Here is a 27,148-nt window from a genome sequence, read left to right as displayed (position 1 = left end):
GGAGGTAAGGAAAGCAGGACACAGGGACGGATCCAGACACTTTGAAAAGTAGTGCCGGGCGACACCCGGCTTCCTCAGAAAAAGAGGGGTCCTATGACATCACAAAATTTTGTAGCAACATTCGGAAGTACTCGGTTGCACATTCATATTTTCACTTATCGTAAGAGCGTAATTAACCGAGGTGTTCCGATTGACCAAACTAGATTTTTCCGGCCGCCACCAAGATGGGTTGAACATTGGCTAGTTTTGTCTTGTATTTTGTACATAATATTGTGACAATTAAACATTCAGATGCTTCTGTTAGTTTGAAGTATGCTGTGTGATGTAATTTTTCACCGTTTAGGTGTTACATAGTGAGTAGAAATGCATTATTTTCTCATTTTAACAATTGTCTGACTTGCATGTAAAATCTTCCATTTTGTTTGTTTACAAAATGTACCAGACGTTATGGAACGCCTAAACTGTCTGATGAGATACACATTTGTTTACGTGTTGCCAATTTTATATTACTTGTTGTGGTTTTATAATGAAGTGGTCATTTTGTATTGACGTTATGTAGGAACATCTTTACATTATGTCGTTTTGTCTTTACGTTCTGCCATTTCGTCTTTACGTTCTTCAATTTTGTCTTTACGTTCTGTCGTTTTATGATTACTCTATGTCAACATATATTTACGTTATGTGGATTTATCTTTACGTGCAGTGGTTTTCTTAAATGACAGAACATAAAGACGAAATGGCAGAACATAAAGACAAAACGACATAATGTAAAGATGTTCCTACATAACGTAAATACGAAATGACCACATGTAATTATAAAACCACAGCAAGTAATATAAAATTGACAACACATAAACAAATGTGTATCTCATCAGACTGTTTTATCAAATGTTCCCAGTGTAATGAATTTTTTCGGTAATTCACACTGAAATAAATTTGGTAATTTCACTCACAGACTTTCTCCCACCAAAACGTCACATTTTTTGTGTTTATCCGCCAATCACAGAATTTAAAATTCATGTTGAAATTATCAATAAATTATGAAGAAAATCTATATAATAAATAGAATAATTAATTGGTAATCATGAATAACCAAAATATTAACACTCGTGCCAAGAACGCTTGAGGATTTAACTCATGTGCAGAACAAGTTCCACACACTCGTTAAATCTACGATAGATTCATATTTTGGTTATTCACTCTATCCAATTAATTATTCTATTAATACTCATTTTTGTGCTGTACTTATTTTCACTGTTTCCATGATGGACAGAAACCTCTGGTACATGTACTTAATGCAAATAAGTTTCATGTGACAGAATCAATGCTAATTACCAACCACAAAAATTAATAATTTTACAAGAAGCTTATACAGTGTTTATTAGACTTGGTCAAAGGGCATATTTCTCTTACCCTTCTTTCCATATAGGCTCCCTGTCAAATGTTGCTAGGACCATGACATCTTAATATATTTGTTTTTTCATATTTCCTACTCTTATTTTAGAAGTCAATTAATAAGATAATAAGGAGCCTAGCACCATTTACATTGTGTCTTGTGTCCTATCTGAACTAGACCAGGGTTCTTGATGAAGTGCATACACTCATCATGGACGCAAGAAAAGCTCGCTGGACTCGCTAAGTTAAAACACTGTGTGTCCATGGGATGCGTCCTCACAATACAGTATCAGCTGCATCCTACACGTCACATCCATAATTTATTTAAAACCGTTATAACTATCCTAAAAATCGTGGAAAAACTCTGTTCAACATTTTTTGACAACCGGAAGTTTACAAAGTTATTTACACATGTTGTTCATCATCATTTCTAAAATAAAAAAAAACGTTTTAAAAAATGACACATTCTCAAAATTTCAATCTGAAACAGTAATACACATTACTCAACTCTGATGGCATATTTACAAAGGTACACGTGTATTGTTAATATACTCATTTGAAGGCTATTTTGCATACTTTGTTTACAAGACTAAAATGTCATACCTTTAAAAGTAAAATTTACAGGTACAATGCATCTTATAGTGTTAATAAGCCTGAAGGTGGTGTAACATCTGTCATCATGGTGATTTACATTTTTTTTATAACACTTTAAATTTCAAAAATGCAGTAGAACAGTGTTATTTAGAAAATGGTCCCTAAAACAACTGTTCCTGCATAATTTCAATCTTCTATCAAAGTATGTGTAGGACAGCTTGAATAAGGAAAAACTTGTACATGTAAGTACAATATTCTGTAAACTAAATGTATTTATTTGGTTGCTAATTCTTGTGGAATCTGTTGAGTTTGCATTTGCAGGTATCAAATTTCCAGTTTTAAAAAATAAAATGCATTTCAATTTGGAGAAATGATTAGCATTTCAACAAGTTTTAAAAATCAGTTTAATTGTTTTTATTTGATTATCTGTCCTTGCAAAAGTAGCGAAAATTTGTACACCACAAAAAATTTATTCATTTACAATAATCACTAATGGAACATGTGCAGTAAAGGATTTTTTTTTTATTGCCACCTCTTATAAATAATTAAGCTACGGAACAGCTGTAAACCATTAATCAAATGATTCAGTATTTGTAACTATAATATTTATATACATTCAATTGTTTCTTAATGGTTGGAAAAAAAATGATGAAGCAATTTCTTTTATGTGAAGGTGCCATTTTCAATTAGAGGGGACAAATGGCCTTTGTCTTCTCAACCCTGATTTCTTACTGTGTTTTCATTGTATTTTCAGGTAATTCATATTAATATATTGGTGAAGAGGTTTAATCATGCCTGTACAGATCCCACAATGGACAGAATTTTTGTCATGTCAAGTTTGTTTTCATGTATTTGATGAGGAACATCATCGTCCAATCAGTTTGGCCTGTGGACACACAGTTTGTAGAACCTGTCTCTGTAATCTACCACAGAAACGATGCCCATTTGACCAGAACATTATAACTAGAGACATTTCTGAGTTGCCTGTAAACTATGCTTTACTTCAACTTGTTGGGGCTGCTGTTCCTGAGACTGATACCACTACATCTAAAGGAATGTCTGGTCATGTCAAGCATTACAATGCAGCTAAAAGGTGTATTGAGGAATTGGCTTTACACTTAAGACCTGTCAATATCGGTAAGTTATTCTTGGTCTAGAATTGTTTTTTCATTGTTTCACTGTAAATGTATTTAGTTAGCATGGTGTGCTGTGCAAGTATTGATGTTTGAAAGAACTCTATTTCCTCTAGTTAAAGAGTACATGTATACATGTAACATGTATTTTCATTTTGTTTGTATTTTTCTAGTATTTCACTACTTCATTGATTCTTTTGAAAACAGTGTATATTTGTGAAAAATTTTCTTTTCAAGAAATGAACAAGATCCATGAGGATTTGAACCCAACTAAAAATAATACACTAACACTACACATAAGGTTAAAAAAATACCAGATTCAGGCCTAAATTAATAGATTTGTTTGTTTGTTCACTGACCCACCCGATTTGAAGGACCCAACTGAAATTATTTTATAGCCATATCTTTCTTGCTATTTTTTTTTTCCTTATTCTTTTTCTGTGGGCCAAGATTGGGGCAATGACATCCTTTTAGCCATTTCTCCATCAGTATCTCGAAACCACATGGAAAATATGTTAATTGTTCTTTTTTTAAAGTGCTGTCTCGACTAAATAAATAAGATTTTAAGATGGATGCCCGGCACAGTGTCCTGATATTCTGTTCATCCATCACAAGAAAATACATGAATACTTTTAAATTTGTGCCATTTGTTATAATATACATTTTTATACTTTACAATTTCCAAAAAAAACAATTGGGCATTGAATGATCTTTAAGATGTGTTTGAAGACATCCTGATGATTTGACCCCTTGATAAGTGTCTGTCTTGGACAAATAGCAAACAGCCTAAATTTTCTCAGTAAATTTTAAACCAGACTTCGAAAAGGCAATTACATTGGTTCACAGTTTTGATATAAAAAAAAATTGATCTGTAATTTTTTAAGTTTTGAGAGATGCCCAACAAACACTCAACAGTGACACAAACAATAACTAAAGACCTAGACCTATTGCTTATGATGTTATGATGGGTTGAGCAACAACACAGTCAACATTCACTAGTAAAAGATTCTAGTTTGACATTGTTGATATTGTTTTATATTTAATAAATATTTTGTTCAATGATATTCTATTGGGTCATTTGATGTCAATTTTATATTCTTGTGTTCAAATATCAAGCATTTACACAAGATAAGAAAAGACGTGCATATATTATGATTCAAGATATGGATCATCACATTTCAGACTAACATATTAATGATATAACTGATACACCCTTTTTGTATAGCATAAACAACAAAGAAATAAGGATAATATAATACAAGTCATCGAAGATATGAAGACCAACTTATTACCTCACATATGTGCATCCCTTACCCATTTAATTTTTCATTTCTTCCTTTCCAAAAATTTCAATAAAGTAAATTTTTTCCCCTACGTACATGTACCTACCCAAGTTTCTAACCATTGGGTAGGGAAACAGCAAACAGACATATTTTTATGTTAGGCTTCATTTGTGAAAACATCGAGAATTTAAAAAAAAATCAATTTGAAATTAAGTAAGAATTGTGTTTTTTTTTTTATATATTTTTGACTTCATTTAATGGACTTACACATGTAAATTTGTAAACAGTATTGTAAATTGCAGTAGGGTATTCAATCTCTTTGACTCTTCTTACGAGTGTCACACAGTTGTACTCAATTAGTTTTGTAAATAGCCAGTTGTTTTTTTTAACTCACCTGCCTGTAGGCCATGTGAGCTATTGCCATCATTTGGCGCCGTCATCATCGTTGTTAACAATTTCTACAAACATCTTCTCCTCTGAAACTACTGAACAGATTTGCATAAAACTTATAATGACTGTTCCTTAGAGTATCCTGCACAAAACAACTGTTTGGATTTTTGATCTGTTAAAAAACATGACCGCCATTACTAAAAATACCACATATGGGCAGACAGTCGATTTTTGCATATATCTCCAAAACCTTAGGTTTAGCCAAATTCTGATATGGGTAAAAGTATTAAGCATGATGAGATCTATCTGTGGTCAAATTTTGGTGAAAATCTGTGGACACATGTTGGAGTTATGCCCTTTTTGGACAATTTTTGCGGTTTTTGATGTTATTACTTTCAAAAATCTTCTCCTCAGAAACTGCTGTACAGAATTCAATGAAAGTTGGTATTTTTATTTTTTTAGGGTATCCTTGACAAAATTACCGTTTGGATTTTTGATTGGTTAAAAAACATGGACTGCCTTTACTAAAAATAGAACATAGGTGTCGTACTGTATTTTTTTGCATATATCTCCAAAACCGTTAGCTTTGACAAATATCTATCAATGCTGAAATATCCTTATTATTAGGCCTACAAAAGTCTCCAGGAATCAAAGTTGTCAGACGACTCCATATAAGGGTTGTTGCCCTTGAGAGGTGAAAAATTACCTTTTTTTGTAGTTTTCAGCCTATATCTTGAAAACTATGATGGATAGAAACTTTCAATTGCTGAAATGATTCTTATTATAAGGCCTACAAAAGTCTCCAGGGATCAAAGTTGTCAGACAACTCCGTACACTAGAGTTATTGCCCTTTGAAGGCAAACAATTATGTTTTTTGCAGTTATCAATCAATAGATAGAATGAAACTTTCGATTGATGAAATGATCCTCATGATAAGTCCTACCAATGTCGTCATGGAGTCAAAATTGTCGGACAATTTCTTGTTAGAGTAATTGCCCTTGAAAAGCAAACATTTAACCAGATAAGGGATTCAGGTTCCTGGGAGCCTCTTGTTTTTTTAATGCCTTTCACTCATCTAACAAGTCTTACACAGATTGTACTTTATCAGTATTATGACTTCTGTCGTTAAATTTTTTTTCAGGCGAACAGAAACCTGCATCACCAGTATCAACGAATAATAACAGCACTGAACCAAACAATGGCATTCTTAGTCGACCAATGCAACGTAAACTGGTAACTCTTGTCAACTGTCAGCTGGTAGAGGAAGAGGGAAGAGCTAGAGCAGTCAGAGCAGCCAGATCTCTTGGAGAAAGGACGGTAACAGAACTTATCTTACAGCACCAGAATCCACAGCAGTTATCAGCTAATCTTTGGGCTGCTGTTAGAGCTAGAGGATGTCAATTTCTTGGTCCAGGTAAATACCAAAGTTTAGTACTCCTAAACACATGAAGGAGAGGATGTCAATTTCTTGGTCCAGGTATATACCAAAGTTTAGTACTCCTAAACACATGAAGGAGAGGGTGTCAATTTCTTGGTCCAGGTAAATACCAAAGTTTAGTACTCCTAAACACATGAAGGAGAGGGTGTCAATTTCTTGGTCCAGGTATATACCAAAGTTTAGTACTCCTAAACACATGAAGGAGAGGATGTCAATTTCTTGGTCCAGGTATATACCAAAGTTTAGTACTCCTAAACACATGAAGGAGAGGATGTCTATTTCTTGGTCCAGGTATATACCAAAGTTTAGTACTCTTAAACACTTGAAGGAGAGGATGTCAATTTCTTGGTCCAGGTATATACCAAAGTTTAGTACTCCTAAACACATGAAGGAGAGGATGTCAATTTCTTGGTCCAGGTATATACCAAAGTTTAGTACTCCTAAACACATGAAGGAGAGGATGTCAATTTCTTGGTCCAGGTATATACCAAAGTTTAGTACTCCTAAGCACATGAAGGAGAGGATGTCTATTTCTTGGTCCAGGTACATGTAAATACCTAAGTTTTGTACTCTTAAACACATGAAGGAGAAGGTGTCAATTTCTTGGTCCAGGTAAATACCTGTTTGTACTCCTAAACACATGAAGGAGAGGATGTTAATTTTTTGATCCTGGTAAATACCAAAGTTTTGTACTCCTAAACACATGAAGGAGAGAGTGTCAATTTCTTGGTCCAGGTAAATACCAAAGTTTTTTTACTCCTAAACACATGAAGGAGAGGGTGTCAATTTCTTTGTCCACTTAAATACCAAAATCTTGCACTCATAATCATATGTATGATTTATTGAGATGAATGATTTTCATTATAGACGACAATCAGAAAATACCAACTAAAATTTTGATCTGTGGAAGTATTCCTTTCACAGAATAAATAAAAATTAGAAACCAATATATCTGTTTTACAGGGATGATTTTTGATTGCAGATGTTGTGAAATCATCCCTGGTTTTGTACAGTGTTTAAATCAAATCAGATCTTCATTATGTTGCTGTCATCTAAATTATTTTATTTTGTCCAGGACCAGTATAATTTTAGATTTAGAAATAAGAAGGTAATATTAAATTTTGATATTCTATATAGGAGATCAACAATTTGATTCATACAATGTAACAACAACTTTTCATTTCAGCTATGCAGGAAGAAGTGTTAAAGTTGATACTACTGGCCTTAGAGGATGGTTCAGCTCTCTCTAGAAAAGTTCTAGTCCTGTTTGTCGTTCAGAGGTTAGAGAAACATTATCCTCAAGCTTCCAAAACAGCTATAGGACATGTTGTTCAGCTGCTTTACAGAGCTTCATGCTTCAAGGTATGTACACATACATCAAGCTGTAAAAAATTTTCTGACAAAAAGAGTGGCAACCAGGGTCAATGTGAAGTTGTAAACTCATGTATTGCCTATGGCATTGCAAATGTGTCTGTGATGTACCATTTGACAGTATCTGGCTTATTCTGCCATGTAATTCATGGTCTGGCACAGCTGTTTCGTGGGTTGTCTCACATGGAAAACACCACATAAAAACAGAAGAAAGGAACTCTTTGATTTTTGAGGTGTACTTTCCTTAGAATATTCTTAACTTCCTTGGCAACTCCCAATCAAAGTCTTTGAAACTGATGACGTCGCAAACAGTTAAGAATTTAAAGGACTGAAGTACTTTCCAGATTTCTGATGCTAGAGGTTCTCCTACAATGTAAGAGGTTGAAATTCAGTTCCTCAACACCCTTAGCGCCATATTGCATACTGCTCATTCTGACATTCTTTGAAATCTGCAGAATTGTAAAATATTTTCCATTTAAAACATTTTATACAGTTTCTTTACCATAACAAGGGAGAAGATGACTAAACCGAAATAAAACAGATGACCTACCTGATGAGACAATCCAGCCATCCTGGAAATCCTTTATAAAAGCAGTGAAAATGAACTGTACATTTGGTTTTCAGCCTTTTGAATGTGTACAACCGATTGATAAAATTACAGATTTTAAAATTTGTGAAACGAAAATATCAAATTAACCAACAAATTGCCTTTAAAAATTGCCTCTATTGTTAAAAATAAATTATGTAAAATTAGTGACCTAATTCAAACTGGCGGGTCACTTGGATTTTTATTGCTTGATTTCCGGTGAGTTTAACTTCTTTTATGTAAATAAAAGAATATTTAAAAATGCTTGTTTGGCTTATTCACATTTGTGGTGGCTTTCAACATGTCAGATACTAGAGGTTAGGATGGCACCAAATCAGAAATTAGCTTGCCAGACAACCTCCGGCACTGCTGGAGTAATGCTAGGGATAGATCTGGTATCTCTCCCTCTGTCATGTTAAGGGTTATCTTCTTAATGGGTTCTGTAACTTAAAAAGTTACTTAGCAAAAATTATTCAAACTTTCATATTGACAATACATGTGTATTATTATGCTGAAAAATATAGAGGGGCTATGCAGATAGGTGTATTGGTCTTGCTTTATGTAACCTTTGAAACTACAGATCACACGCATTTAATTAACACTTAGGAGAATTCTTTATAGTGATAATTATCAACAAGAAAAGGTGCTAATCATCTTAAGTTTAAATCAAAATTATTTTGATAGGAGACATTAATTTTTGTTAGCACTACCCATGCTGAGATCAGATTTATACGACCTTTAGATGTCAAAACATACTTCACTTGTATGGAATGCCCTAACTTTCATATATGCCTATGTTTCACTTGTAAATAAGTCTTTTTAAGAATCATGCAAGTTCTTTAATATGTGATACAACTTAAAGAAGTACTATCTTTTAATATGTGATACAACTTAAAGAAGTACTATCTTTTAAAAAAAGATGGCAGACGCAGTAAAATTTTACTTCTAAGTCGACATTTCTTTCAAGAATATGACACATGCAATGTGGGAAACCACCGCTCGCCAGCTCGACAAATACCAGTAGATGTGTAATTTGGCAAGTTCTCATTAGCTTACACTCGTCAATTTTTCGATCGTCATTTGATTGGCGAGTTCCAAGGAAAGCTAACCAGCCAACAGCTTATTTAGTTAAACATCCCTTAACATCATACATTAAAAATATGTTCCCTACATATCTACATATCAAGAAGTTTAGCTTGAATATGTCAAGTGAATTTTGCACAATTTTATTGACTTTTAAAGCATTGTTTACGATCTGCCATTTTAATTTCCGGTAAAGGGGATGTGCCAAAACCTACGCGATGGTCCCAATCTCGTATTAGTAGTCAAAAGAAATTATCTTGGTAATTTATGAAATGTTACCTTGCAAATTGGTTGTTTATTGTCAAAATAAAATTGAACATTAAGCAAATGACAAATATTTTCTTGTTTCATGATGATGAATCTGTTGAAATATAATTTTATTTTTAAAATATGATTTCAGAAATGGAGTAATTTAAGTACTTGAAAAACTTAACGGGAGGGAATATTTGAAAATGGAAAAGTTTTTGATAAGTTTAGAAACAAATGAAAAGATTAGAAACAAATGAAAAGATATTTGAAGAAAGAAAAAGAAAGGCAGAAGAGAGTCAAATCCAAGAGAAAACAGATGATAGTACAGACAAAAAAAAAAAATTGGCTAGTTGAATTTCTGTTTGGCTAGCAAGATCAGTATTCCACTAGCCAGTATGGCAAGTTGTGAAAAAAAAAATGGTTTCCCACATTGCACATGACATGCAATTTCAAATTTTTTTCGAACGCAATTTCAAAGTTTTGATACAGTTTTTTTTAAGCCAGTAAGTTATCAGTACTTGGCCAATCAGGAAACACAATTGCAATCAGGTGACTTTCGTTTCCATAGAGGAGCGTCCATAAGGTCAAAGGATAAAAAGCAAAACTATACCAACTGCGTTGGAAAAAAAGCCACACATTTTTATTTTTGTAATTAAGTTGTTTTATGGGTCTAATGTTGAAATGAATAATCATTCATTCCAGTCCATCTGTTCACTTTGAATATTCAATAGTTTCTATTGTATTTAAGTGTCATTTACTGAGTTATCTCCTTTAGTTTTAAATTCTATAGTACATTCTCTACAATTTATATCTCCTTTGAACAGGGGTAATATGAAAAGCCACATATTAATTCATGTTAACTGTTACATTTTAAGCAAATTATCAAAAATAAAAATATGTATTGCATGATTCTTTGCTGGTGATAAAATATTTTGAACATATTTGGGTCTGTGCCTTTAGCCACTAGCCCTATGTCTGAGACTGGTAAAAACTGTAGTAAAGACTTGTTATTTTAAAATCCCAATCTTGAATTATAAAAAGTTGTAATTATCTACACACTTTCATGTTTGGTTTTGATAAAGGTATCAAAAAGAGAAGAAGAATCATCTCTCATGCAGTTAAAGGAAGAGTTCAGATCATATGATGCGTTAAGAAGAGAACATGATTCACAGATAGTACAGATCGCCATGGAGGCTGGTTTACGTATTGCCCCTGACCAATGGTCATCTCTCTTGTATGGAGATACCAGTCATAAATCTCACATGCAGTCAATAATTGATAAAGTAAGTTAAAGACAGTTCCAATACAGTAAAATCTGTCTTAAGTTACCTTCTAGGGGAGAGCAAAACTATGGTCACTTAAGACAGCTGGTCTTCAAATACAGGTTAATTTTACATACATGTAGAATGCACTACATAGGGATATTTTGATCATAGTCTTATAAAAGAGGTTATTTCTGAATACATTTGGTTAATAAGCCTGCTTAGATGTGTTTGACTAAATCTTAAAAGTTCAGATGGAACGAATTGGTATTAAGGTTGGCATTCACGGCCCCTTTAACCTTTTTTTTTACCTAAATACACGTAAAGTAACAGTTATTTTTCTGTTCATATGTTTTCTCATGATCCATGTACTTAAAGGATATCACTTTGAAGCATTGAAGTGATGAAGTAGAATTATGTAAGCATTACTTATAAAACTTAATTCTAAAATATTTCACTCTATTGGAAAAGTTAAGATATTGATGCTTTTAAACCTGGCATGTTGGAAAGTCCAAATCTTACCATCACAAGGAGGGAAATAGTATAGGCCATTTCTTTCAGGGTAATCTGTCTATAGAAGTCCAAATCTTACCATCACAAGGAGGGAAATAGTATAGGCCATTTCTATCAGGATAATCTGTCTATAAAAGTCCAAATCTTACCATCACAAGGAGGGAAATAGTGTAGGCCATTTCTATCAGGATAATTTGTCAATAGAAGTCCAAATCTTGCCATCATAAGAAGGGAAATAGTATAGGCCATTTCTATCAGGATAATCTGTCTATAGAAGTCCAAATATTACCATCACAAGGAGAGAAATAGTATAGGCCATTTCTATCAGGACAATCTATCTACACATATTGTATCAGAGTAATCAAGGGAACCAAGGTTATAGCGGTAATCAAAAGAATGTAATCCAGGGACAAAGACCAGACATGGAAAACAGACATACACAACAAAGAACATAAAGTAACTAAAATCATACATACAAAGTAACAAAAGCAAATGAGCAACTCGGACTCCACTAAAATCTGGGAGCATGGACCAGGTGCACCGGTAGGGTAAGCGTCCTTTACTTTTCTAGAAACACCTGCCAAGTTTCTCATAAAAAGTCAAGTCCGGGGTAGACAAACGAGGAAAGGAACACTATGACCCGTTGAATAAATCAGGTTTATATACAACATTCATTTCATTCTTGCTAGTTGCAGACACCGCAGTCCTTTGCTCAGAGTGTCAATGAGTTGATTATAACATTACAAAGAACAGGGGATCCTTGTGGACTGCAGAGATTACAACCACACTTGGAATTGCTAGCCAGTGTTGATCCCAATCCAGGTGAGAAAGATTAGAAAGTGTCAGAGAAGCAGCATTTTGATTACTTCTCAAATTTTACACTAAGATATGCTTTCTTAACTTATTTGGGAAGTGTTTAATTTTCACTTATTTCATCAGCATGAAAAAGTCCTGAAAATATGTTGCAGCACTAAGTCCTTTCTTTATGAAATACGTGTTGAACAGAGAATTAGTAGCAAATATGAATCTTGATATTCTGATGCACGGAATTAAGTTGTATGCCCTAAAATAATTCAAACATGATCAGTAAGGCCAGAGAAAGAAAATTGTTTAACGTTACCCTACCTACCCACATTTTGTTGCCAATCCCTAGTATATTTTATTGTTATTTTTTTATGAAATGTCATTAAACTGTAATTTTTTAGTTGAGCACTATAGAAGTCAAATATTCTTCCCATAAGTGTCTATGTAAATTAATTTTAAAAAAGTTGCCTACCTATTGGACCTACCCTATTTTTTAATCCAGTGTAACCTGAAACAAGCATATTTTTTCATGGCCTAAGCTGTAGTTGGCTTTTAGCACAGAGGAGCATATAATGAATAATGAAAATCTAGAATGCATTTTCCAGATGCTCAAGCTCCATCTTGGGAAAATCTAGAAGCAGTAATGAAATCTATAAAGACAGTGGTTCAGGGTCTTGTTGACTTTATACAGAGCAATGGATCCAAACATTTGGAGGTATTAACACTACCTAACCTTAGATATAAAACTAGTATGTGTAGAGATTTGGTACAGAGAGGCACCTGTCCAAGGGGAGGCAATTGTACCTTTGCTCACTCACAAGATGAACTGGAAAAGTAAGTAACCAGATATTTATGAATTTTATTATATCAGAACTATTTCAATGAACAAATGAAGTCTAGTAATCTGCTAATTAATTTTTCAATCTACAGTGTACATGTATATTTGGGGACTCATATATGATAGGCCTTTTTTGTCTATGACAACTGTACTTGTATTTGCAACTCCTTTTAAACTGCTGAACATTTCTTATGCAAGTAGTTTTCATATATAGTTATGAACATTGTAATTGTATCAATTGCTTGCAAAGTAAAATAACAGTGATAAAAGTGTTTTTCAAGGGCTTAATCACAGTTCCTTCATTTTAGTCTGATGTTATTTTTATTTTATATTTGCAACCACTGCTGTTTTTTATGATTGTTGATAATCCTATTATAGGTATAGAGCAAGGAACAAAAAATTGGGTAAGGGACAGTTTCTCACAACATCAGCGCTGACACCTCGTGAGAAATTAGAACTTGAGAGTGTCACTAAAACAACAGCTGAAAAGCTAATGGCTGTAGAGATGTCTAGAAATATAACCAACACGATTGATTCTGTGGCAGATGAAATGTAAGTAATATTGCAGTCTTCACAATAAACCTTTTTATCCACAGTCCAAAACCATATTTTAGAGATTGTTTTATAGATATTACTCAGTAAAACAATTGTTTAATAAGACTGACAATCCCCTGTGAAAGGAAAGATTACATTCATATTGAATCAATGTCTACTGAATTTGTATTTTAACAAAAATATTCTTTGTTACATTTATACATTAAAATTTTAAATCATCCAGAAGAGCTTTATACTACTACAACCATGATAAAAAAAGAATGAAAATAAGTTTGTCATATTTTCATTTCTTGATATATTTATAGACACACCTACCCAACACCATCAGGATTACAACAACCGTCAACGCATGAAGTATCAAGCTTATCATCTGCAATGGGGAACATGACCATTACTTCCAGTCCAACAGATACGTCGGGGCTACAGAGAGGGACTAGCACCATGAACTCTCGAGTCCCTACATACTCACCTAACCCTGGTCAGAACTGTTTTCCACCAGATTATTACCAGGCCTGCCAAAACCCTATGATGAATCTACCAAGGATGATGTCTTATGGTAAATATTGTTCAGAAGAAATGTCTTTCCTTTCATTTCTAAGGTCATTAAACAAATATTTGTCGTTTTCCTTTCAAAACTTTCAATTTAGTCAAAAAAAAATTTCTGATAAAAAATAGACCTGAAAGAGGCCTTATTCATGAAGAAATCTTTTTGATAGAAAAAAAAAATGCTTTTACCAGTTGATTTTATCTTTGGTACATTGTCTTACTATGAGAAGTTGCAGATTAAGTTTGACTTTTGTTACGGTTGGTTGATGTTTATGGATGTTATGGCCCTTGGACTAAGAAAATTTCAGTGAATTGACAGTTTTTAGTACTTTTTTAGCTCACCTGGCCGTAGGCCATTTGAACTACAGCCATCACTTGGCGTTCGTCGTCATTGTTGTTAACAATTTCTACAAACATCGTCTCCTCAGAAACTACTGAATAGATTTGCATGAAACTTGTAATGATTGTTCCTTAAAGTATCCTGCACAAAATAACCGTTTGGATTTTTGATCGGTTAAAAAACATGGCCGATGTTACTAAAAATAGAACATATGGGTCAGACAGCAGATTTTTGCATATATCTCCAAAATCGTTAGGTTTAGCCAAAGTCTGAAGTGGGTACAAGTATTCAGCATGATGAGATCTATCTGTGGTCAAATTTTGAAAATCTGTTGACCCTTGTTGGAGTTATTGTCCTTTTTTGACTTATTTTGCTGTTTTTGATGTTATTCCTTTCAAAAATCTTCTTCTCAAAAATTGCTATTCAGAATTCAATGAAAGTTGGTATTTTTGTTTTTTAGGGTATCCTTAACAATGAATGTTTGGATTTTTGATCGGTTAAAAAACATGGCTCCCATTACTAAAAATAGAACATAGGGTCGTACAGCAGTTTTTTACATATATCTCCATAACCGTTTGGTTTGGCCAATATCTTTCAATTGCTAAAATATCCTTATAATAAGGCCTACAAAGTCTCCAGGGATCAAAGCTGTCAGACTACTCCATATGCTTGAAAGGCAAAAAATTATGTCTTTTTTGCAGTTTTCAGTCAATATCTTGAAAACTATAATAGATATGATGAAACTTTCAATTGATGAAATGATCCTCATGATAAGTCCTACCCGTCTTCATGGAGTCAAAATTGTCGGACAACTTCTTGTCAGAGTTATTGCCCTTGAAAGGCAAAAATTTAACCATTCGGGCTCCTGGGAGCCTCTTGTTTTGTAATGCTTTTAACAATTGATTTTATATTTTGTGAGTAGTCTTACTATGAGAAGTTGCAGATTAAGTACGATTTTGGTTATGGTTTAATGTTTTTTATGGAAGTTATGGCCCTTGGACTTATAAAATTTCACTGTATTTACAGTTTTCCACACTTTTTTAAGTTGTTAATATTATTAGCAACCTCTTGAACTCGTGATTTCAGTACTTAATATTCACATATGATTTGCATGAATATGTACATATAGTTATACTCCACTAAATGCTGCAGATCATTGAATTTATGTGACATTACCCAGTTTTTTATTCAAACCCAGGCATTCGTTACAATTGATTATAGTTCTTAGGATAGCGATATCTATATATTGCCATTCAGGTCGTAATGGTACGAAAGAGCACCAAGATTTTAGCTGAAGTCGCCCGAATTTGGAGTATATTGCATTTGTACCATTTTGGATAATGATAGAGTGCCAAAATCTTTGACAATTAGCAACTTCCGTCTTTGATTTTGTAATGCTTTTACCAATTGATTTTGTCATTTGTATGTAGTCTTACTATGAGAAGTCACGGATTAAGTTCAAATTTGGTTATGGTTGAATGATTTTTTGTGAAGTTACAGCTCTTGGACTTTAAAAATTTCAGTGAATCTAAAGTTTTCCAACCCTTTTTTTTACACGGAGGATATTGGAACATAGTTCTTCAATTTTTGTAATGCTTTTACCAATTGATTTTATACTTTGTATGTAGTCTTACTATGAGAAGTTACAGATTAAGTTCAATTTTGGTTACTGTTGAATGATTTTTACCGAAGTTACAGCCCTTAGACTTTGAAAATTTCAGTAAATTTAAAGTTTTCTGCAATTTTTTTATTGTGGGGGATATTGGAATGCTGTTCTTTTATTGCTTTGGGTAGGTAGGTGTTAGTGTTGATAAACAGCAAATCTGGATTTTTTAAATGAAAAAGTACCTTGTCTTGAACCTGAAGACATGTTTTTAGCCATTACATACTTGAATTTTTAATTAATGGAATCACTTACAACTCATTGTTACTGCTTTTTCATTTTAAGATTTGAACTTAAAATTTCAATTTGATAGTGTTTATAAGCAGTAAAATGTTTGTTATTTAATGAATAGAACTTTCCTATTTCAGAAAAAAAAGCTGTTTCTTTAATCAAAAATGACATAATAGGCTAGGTGCATATTTTTAAACTTATTTGTCCTTTCTTTCAATACTCAGGTACTCCTTGTTACCAACATCCCCCTGCAGTACCTCCTGGATACAGGCCTCCGATGTATGGCATGGGAATGATGCCCCCACAACAGTATCCCTTTCAACCTGGTATGGACTACAACATGGCTGCTCGATGTCAGCCACCACCTCCTCCATACCCGGGATCCTATATGTCTTATGACATGTGCCAGCAGCCTCATAGTAATCTGAATCCCTATGCTGAGTCCTTTATGGTGGGACCACATCCTTCTAATCAACAGTATTGCTACCATCCTGAGGAGTATCGATGTGTACAACAGCCACAAGTTGGTCAGGTAGGTCATGGTTTTTGTTTCTTTTTCAGTCTTAATGTCAATTAGAAGAGTGGGAAATTACAAAATGGGATCAAAACCATTTTAACACAATGAAATTTGGATAAGACACAAGGTGATTGTGATATGCCTTGTTTATTTTCAATTTATTTGAATGATAAAATGAAATTAAACTCTTCTTTTTGATACTGCGGTAAGTATGGGATATGTTGATGCCAGTGCATCAGCGGTTTGTAGTCTTTCTTTACAGCTTCATCAACAAAAGAAAAAAAACAAGTTGTCTTCCAAGAAATGAGAGAATGTCCCTTTGGAAAGGTAAACAAAAATGGAGTGTTAACAGTGTTCAAGTATTGTTGGAATTCACTGCATGTTCAAAGAAGGTCCATGGAATACAGAAACACCTAGCAGATCACTTTGTTTTGACATTAATTATGTTCTGATTTTTCTAATCTCAAGCTGACATTTCATTCTGATAAACACAGTATTTTCTCTTTTTTTTTGTTGTAAAATCAGCATTAGTGCCCATTTTACATTTGCCTTCACAAAAGGCAAATTATATTTTTTGGGGGTTTTGCTGTCAAGGATAATTTTTAGAAACTGAGGTGTTAGTATAAAGTTCAATCAGAATGATATGTGGCATTTTGCATTATTGTATTTGAAAATTTACTTTAACATGGACTGCAGTCTGATTTTTTAATGAAGGTGTTCTTTGGAACTGCTTTATATTTAGCCTGGAACAAAAATTTTATTTAAAGAAGTATTGTTTGAACAATGCTATCTTTCGAAAAACATATTTAAATTTTGTGCTTCATTTTCTTTTCTACATTGCTCTAAGATTATATTTCAATACCTCATAATGTTTTGTGCTTTATGCTTGTGAAAAGCATATTCTAAGTCCTTATCTTTCACTTTTAAGTCTTCAAAAGTCAGACTTTGAATTATGAGTGAATTTCCACAATATTTTTTGATGAATCAGTGTACATTTATGGGTGTGGTCTGCCATTGTACAAGCAATGTGACTAGCTGGATTCACATATGTGTATAAAACTCCTCACATTGTTTACAACCCAAAAAACATGTTTAATTACTTGAAGTCCATGAAATATTCTCTCTGACATTCTTCAGCAATGCCTAGCAATATAACATTAACTGCTCAAGATTGGGAATTAAACAAATATGTTTTCATGCACAATATTAATTAAGAAAAAAATGTTTAAAGTCACACTGAAAAAAAAGTATTTATAAGTTTCTAATGAGATTTATGATTAAATAGATTAAATCATTGTAATTTATGTAATTATGTGTCATCTTTTTTGCACAGCTAGATGTCAGGGTTGAAAGAGGTATGTGTACATATGTGCAGAACAAACCATAACACATTTGGCTTGTTTCATTGGTTTCCTTTTTCAAGAATTGAAAGATGGAATTCTGCTGAAATCTTTATGGTTTATTCTAAAACAGATATTTGTGATTTCTTAATTATGGCCAGTCATTGCAAACAAATTTTGAGTCTTTGAATTGAATTAAAATTATGATATTGAATGTTTTCTCCAAGGTAGTCATACATTTTATATCTTGACTTTATGCCAAGGGAAATTTTGGTTTCATGTCATGATTTCAAGTCAAGGTAATGATTTGAAACCCCTTGAAACCATACACTTATGGATTTTTCTCTCCATTGGTCTTCCTAAACAATAACTAGTAAAAAAAAAGTCCCATATGGATGAATGGTCCTAAGTCTGCATTAGGCTTTCCCCATGTGTTTAGGATGTTATATGGTAAAATTGTCTAATTCTCTTGCAGGATGCTGCCTCACCAGTTCTCCACAGCCAACAAATTATTCCACAATTTCAGGTTGAAAGTGTTCACTACCATTCTAATGGTGATACGGACAATTAGACTTAAATTAATCATTTATTTTCAACTTTTTAAGGATAAAGTTAAAGATACTTGATTTTAATAGTATTTGTGTCAATGATAAAGTCATTTATTTTTTATCACAAATATTTTTTTATTGTTGCCTTTCTCTAATTCTTGCCCCCGTTTTCAAGGAATTTAATTTGTATCGTTTTGGCAGTTATTAATCTATATAAACAAAATTTTAAAACTTCCTGCATGACATATGAAGAAGCATTCTTCATTGAAAATTAGAGAAACAGGTTATGAAACATTAGATTGCTGCTTGATGTATTTATGTACGGTAATAGAGCACTTTCAAAGGTTTTAAAATTGGAAAAGCATTACAATTCTAACTTTTAAGTTCTCTGCTTACTGTGAAAAGAATCTATCAAACATCAATGTTGTGTTAATTAAGTGATTTGTGTATGAAGAAAATATGAATATTTTAATTAAATGATATTTTGTTTGATATGTATAGTTTTTTTTTTTTGAGGTTGAAAAGGCAAGGAGAGGGTTCAGAACTTAATGTACAAATTCTTAACCTTTAAATCGGGTGAATCTTCCTCAGTTTCTTTAGGATTATGGTGAAGGAAAGGATTAGATATCCAAAACACTCATATCCATATATCACTGATACTTTTCATTAGTACAATAACATATGAAGGCATATTCTGTGGTTGAATTTAATGATGTACCAGTCCATATAAAATTCAGACACTGCCCATGATTGAGGTGATTCGTGGTGTAGGTAATCCTCTGAAGAAAATTTTTTTTCAGTCTACATATGCTAAATTATTATGTAATTGTAGTCCTTTCTGTATTCAGTTATGTGTTTTTTAGAAAACCAAGCATCCATCTCCCACTTAAATTTACCATATTAATGATAACTCTTGCAAATTGCCAATTTCATATGCAAAGTGCTATAACCTGAAGAAAAAATAAGGCAGATTATTTTTTCTGTAACTATTTCTGAATTAAAAGTAAAAATGAATTTGGTGAGTTATTGGCATGCATGAATCACCTCCTGCCTGGTTTTTATATAAACTGGTACTTAAGTACATGTTCTTGTAGGTATGTCAAAATTTCTAGAAACTTGACATCCATGTCAAAAATCTGAACATTTAATGGTACATTTATACTTATAACATCAGTTGATGTTCATGTTTACAGTGCACATATGATTTTAAGATTTTACTATAATTGTACATTTTTAACTTGTATGTTCTTGTTGTTGTGTAGTATGTATACATACATTATTTTTATGAATATTATGTGCATTGAAAAATAGAAATATGTGTTTTTACCTAGCCAATTGGTTAAGCTAATAAGTTACTGTGTAATGACTTCAATTTTGGAACTCAAATTTTCATTTTCTATTCTTTATATTCTTTATACACGTCACTTTTGTACTTTACATACCAACTACTATGTTTAGAATAACATTTGTCACAAACTTACCTCAATATTTGTCAAATATAATTTTATTTTCTTTGTTACAAAATTCCATTGTTTTTCTCTCTCTATTTATTTCGTTTGGAAATTATTAACAGATATTGTGGAAGTACTTTTTTTTGTGGGAACCAAATGTAATGGTACAGAGAAAAATTATAAATTTGTAGATTCTTAACTGTGGATTTGAAAATTCCATCATACAAACGAATGGAAAATTTAGTGTGTGTTTGTAACCAAATTTTGTGGATTACCAAACCCTTGAAAACCACAAAAATTGGTATCCCACTAACAATAAAATGCTCACTGTAAATCCCTCATATGACCATCCATTTTCTTGCTCCTATGAAAATTAATATTCAAAGGGAAATAATTCCCAGTAGTTCATCTTTTAAAATGTCGGCTTCTGGCAATTCCATTCTTGGTAAACTAAGATTGTAGAATATTGATTTAGGTGATCTAAGGTAAGGGGGTACATTGAAAAACATATCTTTTACTTACTACAAAAATACATAAAAGGCCCCTTGTACTGCAATTCAAAACAAAAAATTCTAGCAGTACCCCGGTAATTAAAACATTTAGTAAAAACTAATGCTCAATGGTAGGTTCCTTACTGATTTTTCAATACACAAACTGAAGTTGTTGTAAGGATCATGGTTTTATTGTAAAACTTTAGGGCTTATCGTGCTTTTCATTTCACGCCTATTCATGGAAATTACTAGTTAGTGTTTAGTTTGTCTTCAACATGAAGATATGTCAATGAAAGCTGTTTAAAAAAAAGCGACTTTAGACTGATTAGACTAAATGAAATTGATGTTTTATGAACAAAGTATTTTGTCAGTCATATATTAGCCATCTACTTCATCTGTAGATGGTATATGCAAGTGAAGTTAAAGTAATGACTTTCCTTTTTTTCACCCCACCTATTGTTTAGCATAGTAAAGCATATTGGCAACTTGCATGAAAACTTGTGTGAAGCATTTTAGCTGTAAAATGAACAGATTTTTATCATATTTTCAGTGTCAAGTGTATAATAATGTTTACATTTGTAAATGATGGACTAATTTATCAATTATGATATATTGTCATATATATATATATCTTTAATGGTATCATTATAGCTTTATATCTGTGGTATAGAGATTTTTGTGATCTTGGCAAAATTTGTCTTAATTGACTAAATAAGTTTTAAAGAGTAATCAAAGTAACCAAGATTCTAGATATTAAACTATTCAAAAAGAAGTCACCCTTTAACAGATGTGTTTATTCTTGCAGACTTTCTGTACTGATTTTAGTCTAAAGCCTATAATGATTAGCTTATATTTTGCTTATTTATTAAAGAGCACCTTTGGATAAAAAGAAGATAGGTTGTGACATTGTTGGTGAGGTTATGACATTGTCAGCTCTTGCTGAAATCTTTAAAGATGTGCTGACTATTGTTCTGCAGGTTTATAAACACTTCTGTCAGAAATCCTTCTTTTAAGATTTATCTGAACAAAATCACAAAAAAAAAAAAAAAATTAAAATTGTCCCTGAATTCTCAAGGAATATTTTGCACTTGTATCATAAAAAACCACATTGTGAATGTTTTTATTGTTCAATGGGAATCATTTGTTCTGACTAAATATAGTGACCTATAATTGTTGTGGAAATTAAGTACAGCTACTTTTCAAGACCCAGGATTACTAACTTAAAATTCAGTTTTTATTCTGTTGTTTGTTTATAGGATACCCTAGGACAACATTTTTGCAAGGTTCTAGTTTTCGCTATATTTGTGAGGTTTTGGGAGGTTCGAAAACTAAAGCTCGCCAAATTTAAGTTAATGTAATTCCCATTCCATTAAATCTAAATATGCAGAAAAAAGGACCATGAAAATTTAATACCCCTATTCATAGAGTCAATCCTTAAATTTGGCACATGCAAAATATTACCCACCATACGTTTATTGGTTAGAAAGTGTAAATACTCGAAAAAGAATTGTGAGTGTCCAAAAACTCCATAATATAAAGTTGATCCATTGATGGGTGTGCTATAACTTCCAACTTGGAACTTAAACTATATAGCTGGAAAGATAATGCTGAATTGTAGTCGAAGAACTGATTAAAAACATTATTCAGCCTTTTACTTTTTCTGTTTGCCTGACATGAAAAGTAGCTGTACCTTTTAACCAGAAGCTATTTGGCCAGCAAGTTTAAGTTGAAAGAAGAGAAGCTGTTGAATTAAAGCTATTACAACTACTGTTCCTTTCAGTATTATTATCATTTACAAGCTGCAATGAGAAACTCTCGTGAATCACAAAATTATTGTCCTCATTGGAGGGAACTTTTGATTTCTAAATCTTTGTACCAAGGATTTGTAGAGATTTCATTGTAATGACAGTTTTCTGCTGTAGGGTTGTTCCTGGGTTATTTCAGTGAGTTGGTAGAAATTTTCTATTCATTTTTCATACCTTATCACCCTCTTTACTTTTGTTCGTACTTTCATGTGAACAGTAATCGATATGAGTAAATTATTTGATTTTTTTTTTTAATTATGTAGCGTTGTTAGAAGGTTATCCTCATGGTTACCTTAGATATAAAATTGATGTTTTTAAAAGTTACTATATCAGTTTTAAAATTTTCCCTCTTGTAAATTCATCTATTACTAGTATTAAAATAAAGGAACCTTATGGAACAGCCCTGTAAGGTGTACATATAGGATTTTTATTGTTCGATTATGTATTCATAGATGTAAAAATTGTTTCACCATTAATAAATCATATGTTATTTATCTTATGTGAGATAATGAATAAGGTTATATGCAGCTAACATGAACTATATCTTTATTCTCTATTTGAGGTATTCAGATTTACCTTCTCTATGAGGGAGTTGTCTTTCATTGGAACAGGTGTCTTGAAATGTCTAAAATTTTTCTTCGATACATATTTGACTGCCTGGAGATTTTTTAATGTTGAAAATCGGTTTGATTATTAATAATAGTAAAAGGAATTCTATTGAGGAGAATATGTCCACTTCTGTCCTCCCAAGATACCTGCTCTGGCTGCAATTAAGGGGAGACAACTTAGCAAAAAAGTTGATAGATCAATTAATTTTCAATTAGGAAATGTATCATTATCTCATAGGAAGCTTTAAGAGGGACAAAGAATAAACTGCTTAAAATGCTTGTATTATTTTTAAGTTGGGCAGATTCATAGTAATAAAAGTAATAGCAATGTCGTTTTAGTAATAAAAATAGATGTAGTTTATTTATTAATTTTTTGCCACTGGGATTGTAAGGCTTGCTACTGAGAAAGCTGTCCCCCCAAAAAAGAAGCATCAGTCATTAACACAAATAGGAAACAAACTAGAAGGCTCTTCCAGAAAAATGTGTTGGTGGTTTAGCATAATGTATAATCATTTTCCTGTAAAGAAATGTGTAATATGTCATTGTCACTACATGGTTGGCATTTGACTATCACAGATAACCTTATAAAGAATAGCTTAGACAAACATAATTTTAATTGTATGTAGAATTAAATCAGTTACTTCTTACAAGGCCAGAAAGTTTATCATGAACATATTCTCTATAGTTCTCATTTCTCATGCTTCAAAATTGTGCAAATAAATTCCATGTTTATGATATGTTAGCTTTTCCCATAAGTGATATTTCTTAATTCACCCAACAAGATTGTGTAAAAATTTCATATTGGAAAGTCTATGGTAAACTTGGTGGTTTTGTAAAAATTTGTAGCATCAATACACACTGGGTAATGGTTATAAAAGGAAAAGAGAAGTAAAAGATGTAGAAGGTGAGTCTGAACTTATTAATGTTGTGAAATAAATCATCAAACTTTGTACATCATGGGTGAAAGAATTCAAAATTGAATTTTAGGGGGTGTATGTTGATATCATTGTTTTGATGGTTATATCCTTGACTTTCACTCTTGATAAAATCAGAAATCAATGTCATTAGATGTATCAGGTTAGCCATAATTTGTAGCAGAAGGAAAATTCTACCTTTTGTATATTTTTGTTTCATTTGAATAATAATTTACCAAATTATAAAATCACAAATATTTCATTTTCTTTGTAGCATTCATATTTCTTATGATCTTTTTGTTAATAATTATTGTAATTTTTAATTGTAGAATGCAATACTGAAAGATCTTCACTGTAGACGGAATGAGATCCTTAATCGGTTACATAAATGTTCATCAAGTAAGAATAGCAGTTCTTTCGCTGGAACATCTGTAGCTGAGTGGGGATCAGAGAAATCTACAGGAAGATGGACAACATCATCACTGGATCAGTCATTGCCAGATTTAGTTGCAACATCTAAATTGACAGGATTACCATGCAAGGAGAGTCCATCAGCTTTGTCAGGCAAAGAAACCTCAGCCGGCTCAGGTATAAATGATCTGGGTTTGTGTGCATGTAAGCTATCATTGTGAAAGGAAAAATTCTAAGGTTTTTGAAGTTGAATTATGCAAATATGGTGGGTTAGCCTGTAAGCTATGAATTCAAAGCTTCAAAGCCCTAATTTTCCATCTTATAGTTGCAAAAAATTTAGTCACAGGTCTGACAACTGAGTTCAATACACCATGTCAAGTTGTTAAAGTTGTATTATCTATGGTGTGAGACCCTTTTGTGCTAATTTTTTTAGTAGAATCAGTTATTTCCACAAGACATTTGCTACTTATTCCTGTTAAAGCTTTATTACTTTTCTACCAAATGAAAGTGTTGCAAGTTTTCATGAAAGTGTTGCTCCTAGTTCGTGGAATTACTATGTCTGCTCAGAAAATTAGCATGAAAGGGTTTATATGATTGTATGAAGGTTTTTTTGTGGCACAAGGAAAGGCCTTGACACAATGGTGAAAGTAAAAAAAAACATTTTTTTAGGTAGGTGACCTCTAATTTCAAGTTAAATGTATTCAGATATAACTACAGTTGGAGTTAAAGTGGTTTAAAACAGGTCAACTGTATAGCATTTTGACTGTTTACGTTGAAAAAAACATGGTTGACTAGTGTTTTGGACGTTGATCTTGAAGATCAGAAGATCGAAAAAAGTCAGATTGTGAACTACTGTTTGATTCATGACTATTTTAAACATTTAGTAAATTACTTACCATGCAAATTTGCTACAGTAATTCAACCGTGCATTTAAAAATAAAATGGACGTAAATGTATTTCATGCAGGATGGGACAGTGAATATCAGAACTGGTCTTGTGGTGAGGCAGCTTCCTCCTGGACTAAGAATACAGACACCAATGTTGGTCACCCTGATTTAGTAGTAGATGGTTCTGATGTTTGGAATGAGGTTACTATACACACTTTCACTTTATTAGTTGCCTTATCCTTTTTTGTTTCATTAATGCATTAAAATTTCCCATCGTAGTGCGTACAAGAAAGTACTTTTATTCACAGGTACCAATTTTCATGGTTTAGAGAAAAATTATCAGTTGGTAGATTCTTGAGAAGAATTTGTGGGAAGTTTCCTCCTTGGGAACCAAATTTCGTGGTTTATCCAGCCCTAAAAAACAAGGAAATTGGTACCGCACGAACAAAAATACTCTCACAGTAGTTGACCTTTTGTGCAGACTTAAATCTTGGTATCTTCACATTTTTCATTTTTCCAGACAGGGTTAATTTCCTCTTTCTAGAAAGTTCATCAATGCTCCTCTTTATTTTTTACATCTATAAAAACTAGATATGGACTGCATCTACCTTAAACAACATCTTCTTTTTCAGAGTGGTTCAGATACAACAGACTTCATGTTGAACTGGTTGAAAGACATTCCAGATAACCCTGCCCCAGTTGAACCAGCTCCTCCTACTCAACAGGAATGCAATAAAGCAAAGAAGACTACTTCCAGATCTAAGAACTTTGCATACAGTTATACTCCATGTGGTTACCAGGACAACAGCAAGAAGTTAGATAAAATTAACAAGGAATATAACTATGACAGAGATGATAGTGAGAGTGAAACTGATTACAGGTTAGATGCTCATTTGGTTTTTTGTTCAGAACTTTTTTCAAGCTCAAAACAGCATCTTACATTCGAAACTCTCTTTAGTTGTTGCAGTTCAGCCCTGTCAACATTCTTTATCAGGCATTGACACTTGATTTAAATTTTGTACTTGAATTCAGACGGATCTGTCTGTAGCAGTTAGTAATAGAGGCAAGAAACATCTGCTGCTGCATGCAGCTTGAACTTTTTTATACTCTGGGCCTAGCTGTTTATTAGAATTGCCTGCTAGACACAAGTTATTATACTGATACATGTAACTTAGCTGAACTTTATAGACGTGGGGCATATAGTGATTAGCATGTGTATGTCGTGAGGTTGGAACTCCTCTATTTTTTTGTTGTTGAAAATTGTTGAATTGTGTAAACATTTTGGCAACATTATTATCTCTGAATCTCCCATGTAATGCTATTTTTTTCTTTTATAGGAGGCTATCTATTGCATCAGAAGATGATGACAACATTATTCCTTTTGATTCCAAACCAATTGTATCAAAGTTTGGTCCTATTAGTAGAGGAGTGGTCAAAACTAGAACTGCAAGAAGTGTCGAATCTGTTCAAGTCACTGCTGATGAGGTTTGTAAAAAGTAGATAGATAAACATACTGTATTCTTTTGTGTATACCACACACTTTTTTTCAACTTTTTCTTTGTTCCAGGAGCAGGGTGTGTGGTATACACCAAAACAATGAGTTTGTAGATTTTTTTTGTGGAGACATAATTTCTGGGAATCAGAAAGGAAGTCATTAACAAAAAACAACATTGAGCCATTTTGTATATTTGAGAACAGTTTTATGTGAAATTAACAAAATTTTTACTGCTATTTAATAGTTGTTCTATCCATCAATGCCATTTTCTTGCATTTCATAGTACAAAATTTGCATTTCATGGTTGGTACGAAAACCACGACTAGCTTCTTAAAACACTCCCTCCAGATATCAAATATCATTACACAAGCTTGGCAAATTAAAACATCTTTTTTATAAACGGTTGA

At 32.7% G+C, this 27,148-nt stretch overlaps 1 protein-coding gene across 2 annotated transcripts in view; it reads left to right on the top strand.

Moving 5' to 3' along the window:
• The first annotated feature begins 215 nt into the window (after nt 1-215).
• The window catches only part of LOC148611929 (uncharacterized), a 33,967-nt gene continuing 7,034 nt past the window's right edge, over nt 216-27,148 (top strand). The window contains exons 1-14 of one of the 2 annotated variants that reach the window (XM_088592944.1): nt 216-353; nt 2,744-3,126; nt 5,937-6,209; nt 7,420-7,595; nt 10,605-10,805; nt 11,987-12,119; nt 12,707-12,935; nt 13,318-13,491; nt 13,800-14,050; nt 16,499-16,806; nt 24,278-24,536; nt 25,326-25,447; nt 25,879-26,126; nt 26,584-26,731. In XM_088592944.1, the coding sequence (XP_088449070.1) occupies nt 2,781-3,126; nt 5,937-6,209; nt 7,420-7,595; nt 10,605-10,805; nt 11,987-12,119; nt 12,707-12,935; nt 13,318-13,491; nt 13,800-14,050; nt 16,499-16,806; nt 24,278-24,536; nt 25,326-25,447; nt 25,879-26,126; nt 26,584-26,731 (2,868 nt within the window). In that variant the 5' untranslated portion in view covers nt 216-353; nt 2,744-2,780. Of the gene's footprint in view, nt 354-792; nt 810-2,743; nt 3,127-5,936; nt 6,210-7,419; nt 7,596-10,604; nt 10,806-11,986; nt 12,120-12,706; nt 12,936-13,317; nt 13,492-13,799; nt 14,051-16,498; nt 16,807-24,277; nt 24,537-25,325; nt 25,448-25,878; nt 26,127-26,583; nt 26,732-27,148 lie in introns of those variants that run through there. The other variant, XM_088592946.1, reaches the window with a different exon arrangement.

Source organism: Perna viridis, chromosome 7 (genome assembly GCF_037379345.1).
Source record: "Perna viridis isolate PV_CMFRI_1.1 ecotype Kerala chromosome 7, ASM3737934v1, whole genome shotgun sequence".
Lineage (NCBI taxonomy): Eukaryota > Metazoa > Mollusca > Bivalvia > Mytilida > Mytilidae > Perna > Perna viridis.
Note: the sequence above shows the minus strand (reverse complement) of the source record. Positions and strands in the feature narration are given on the sequence as shown.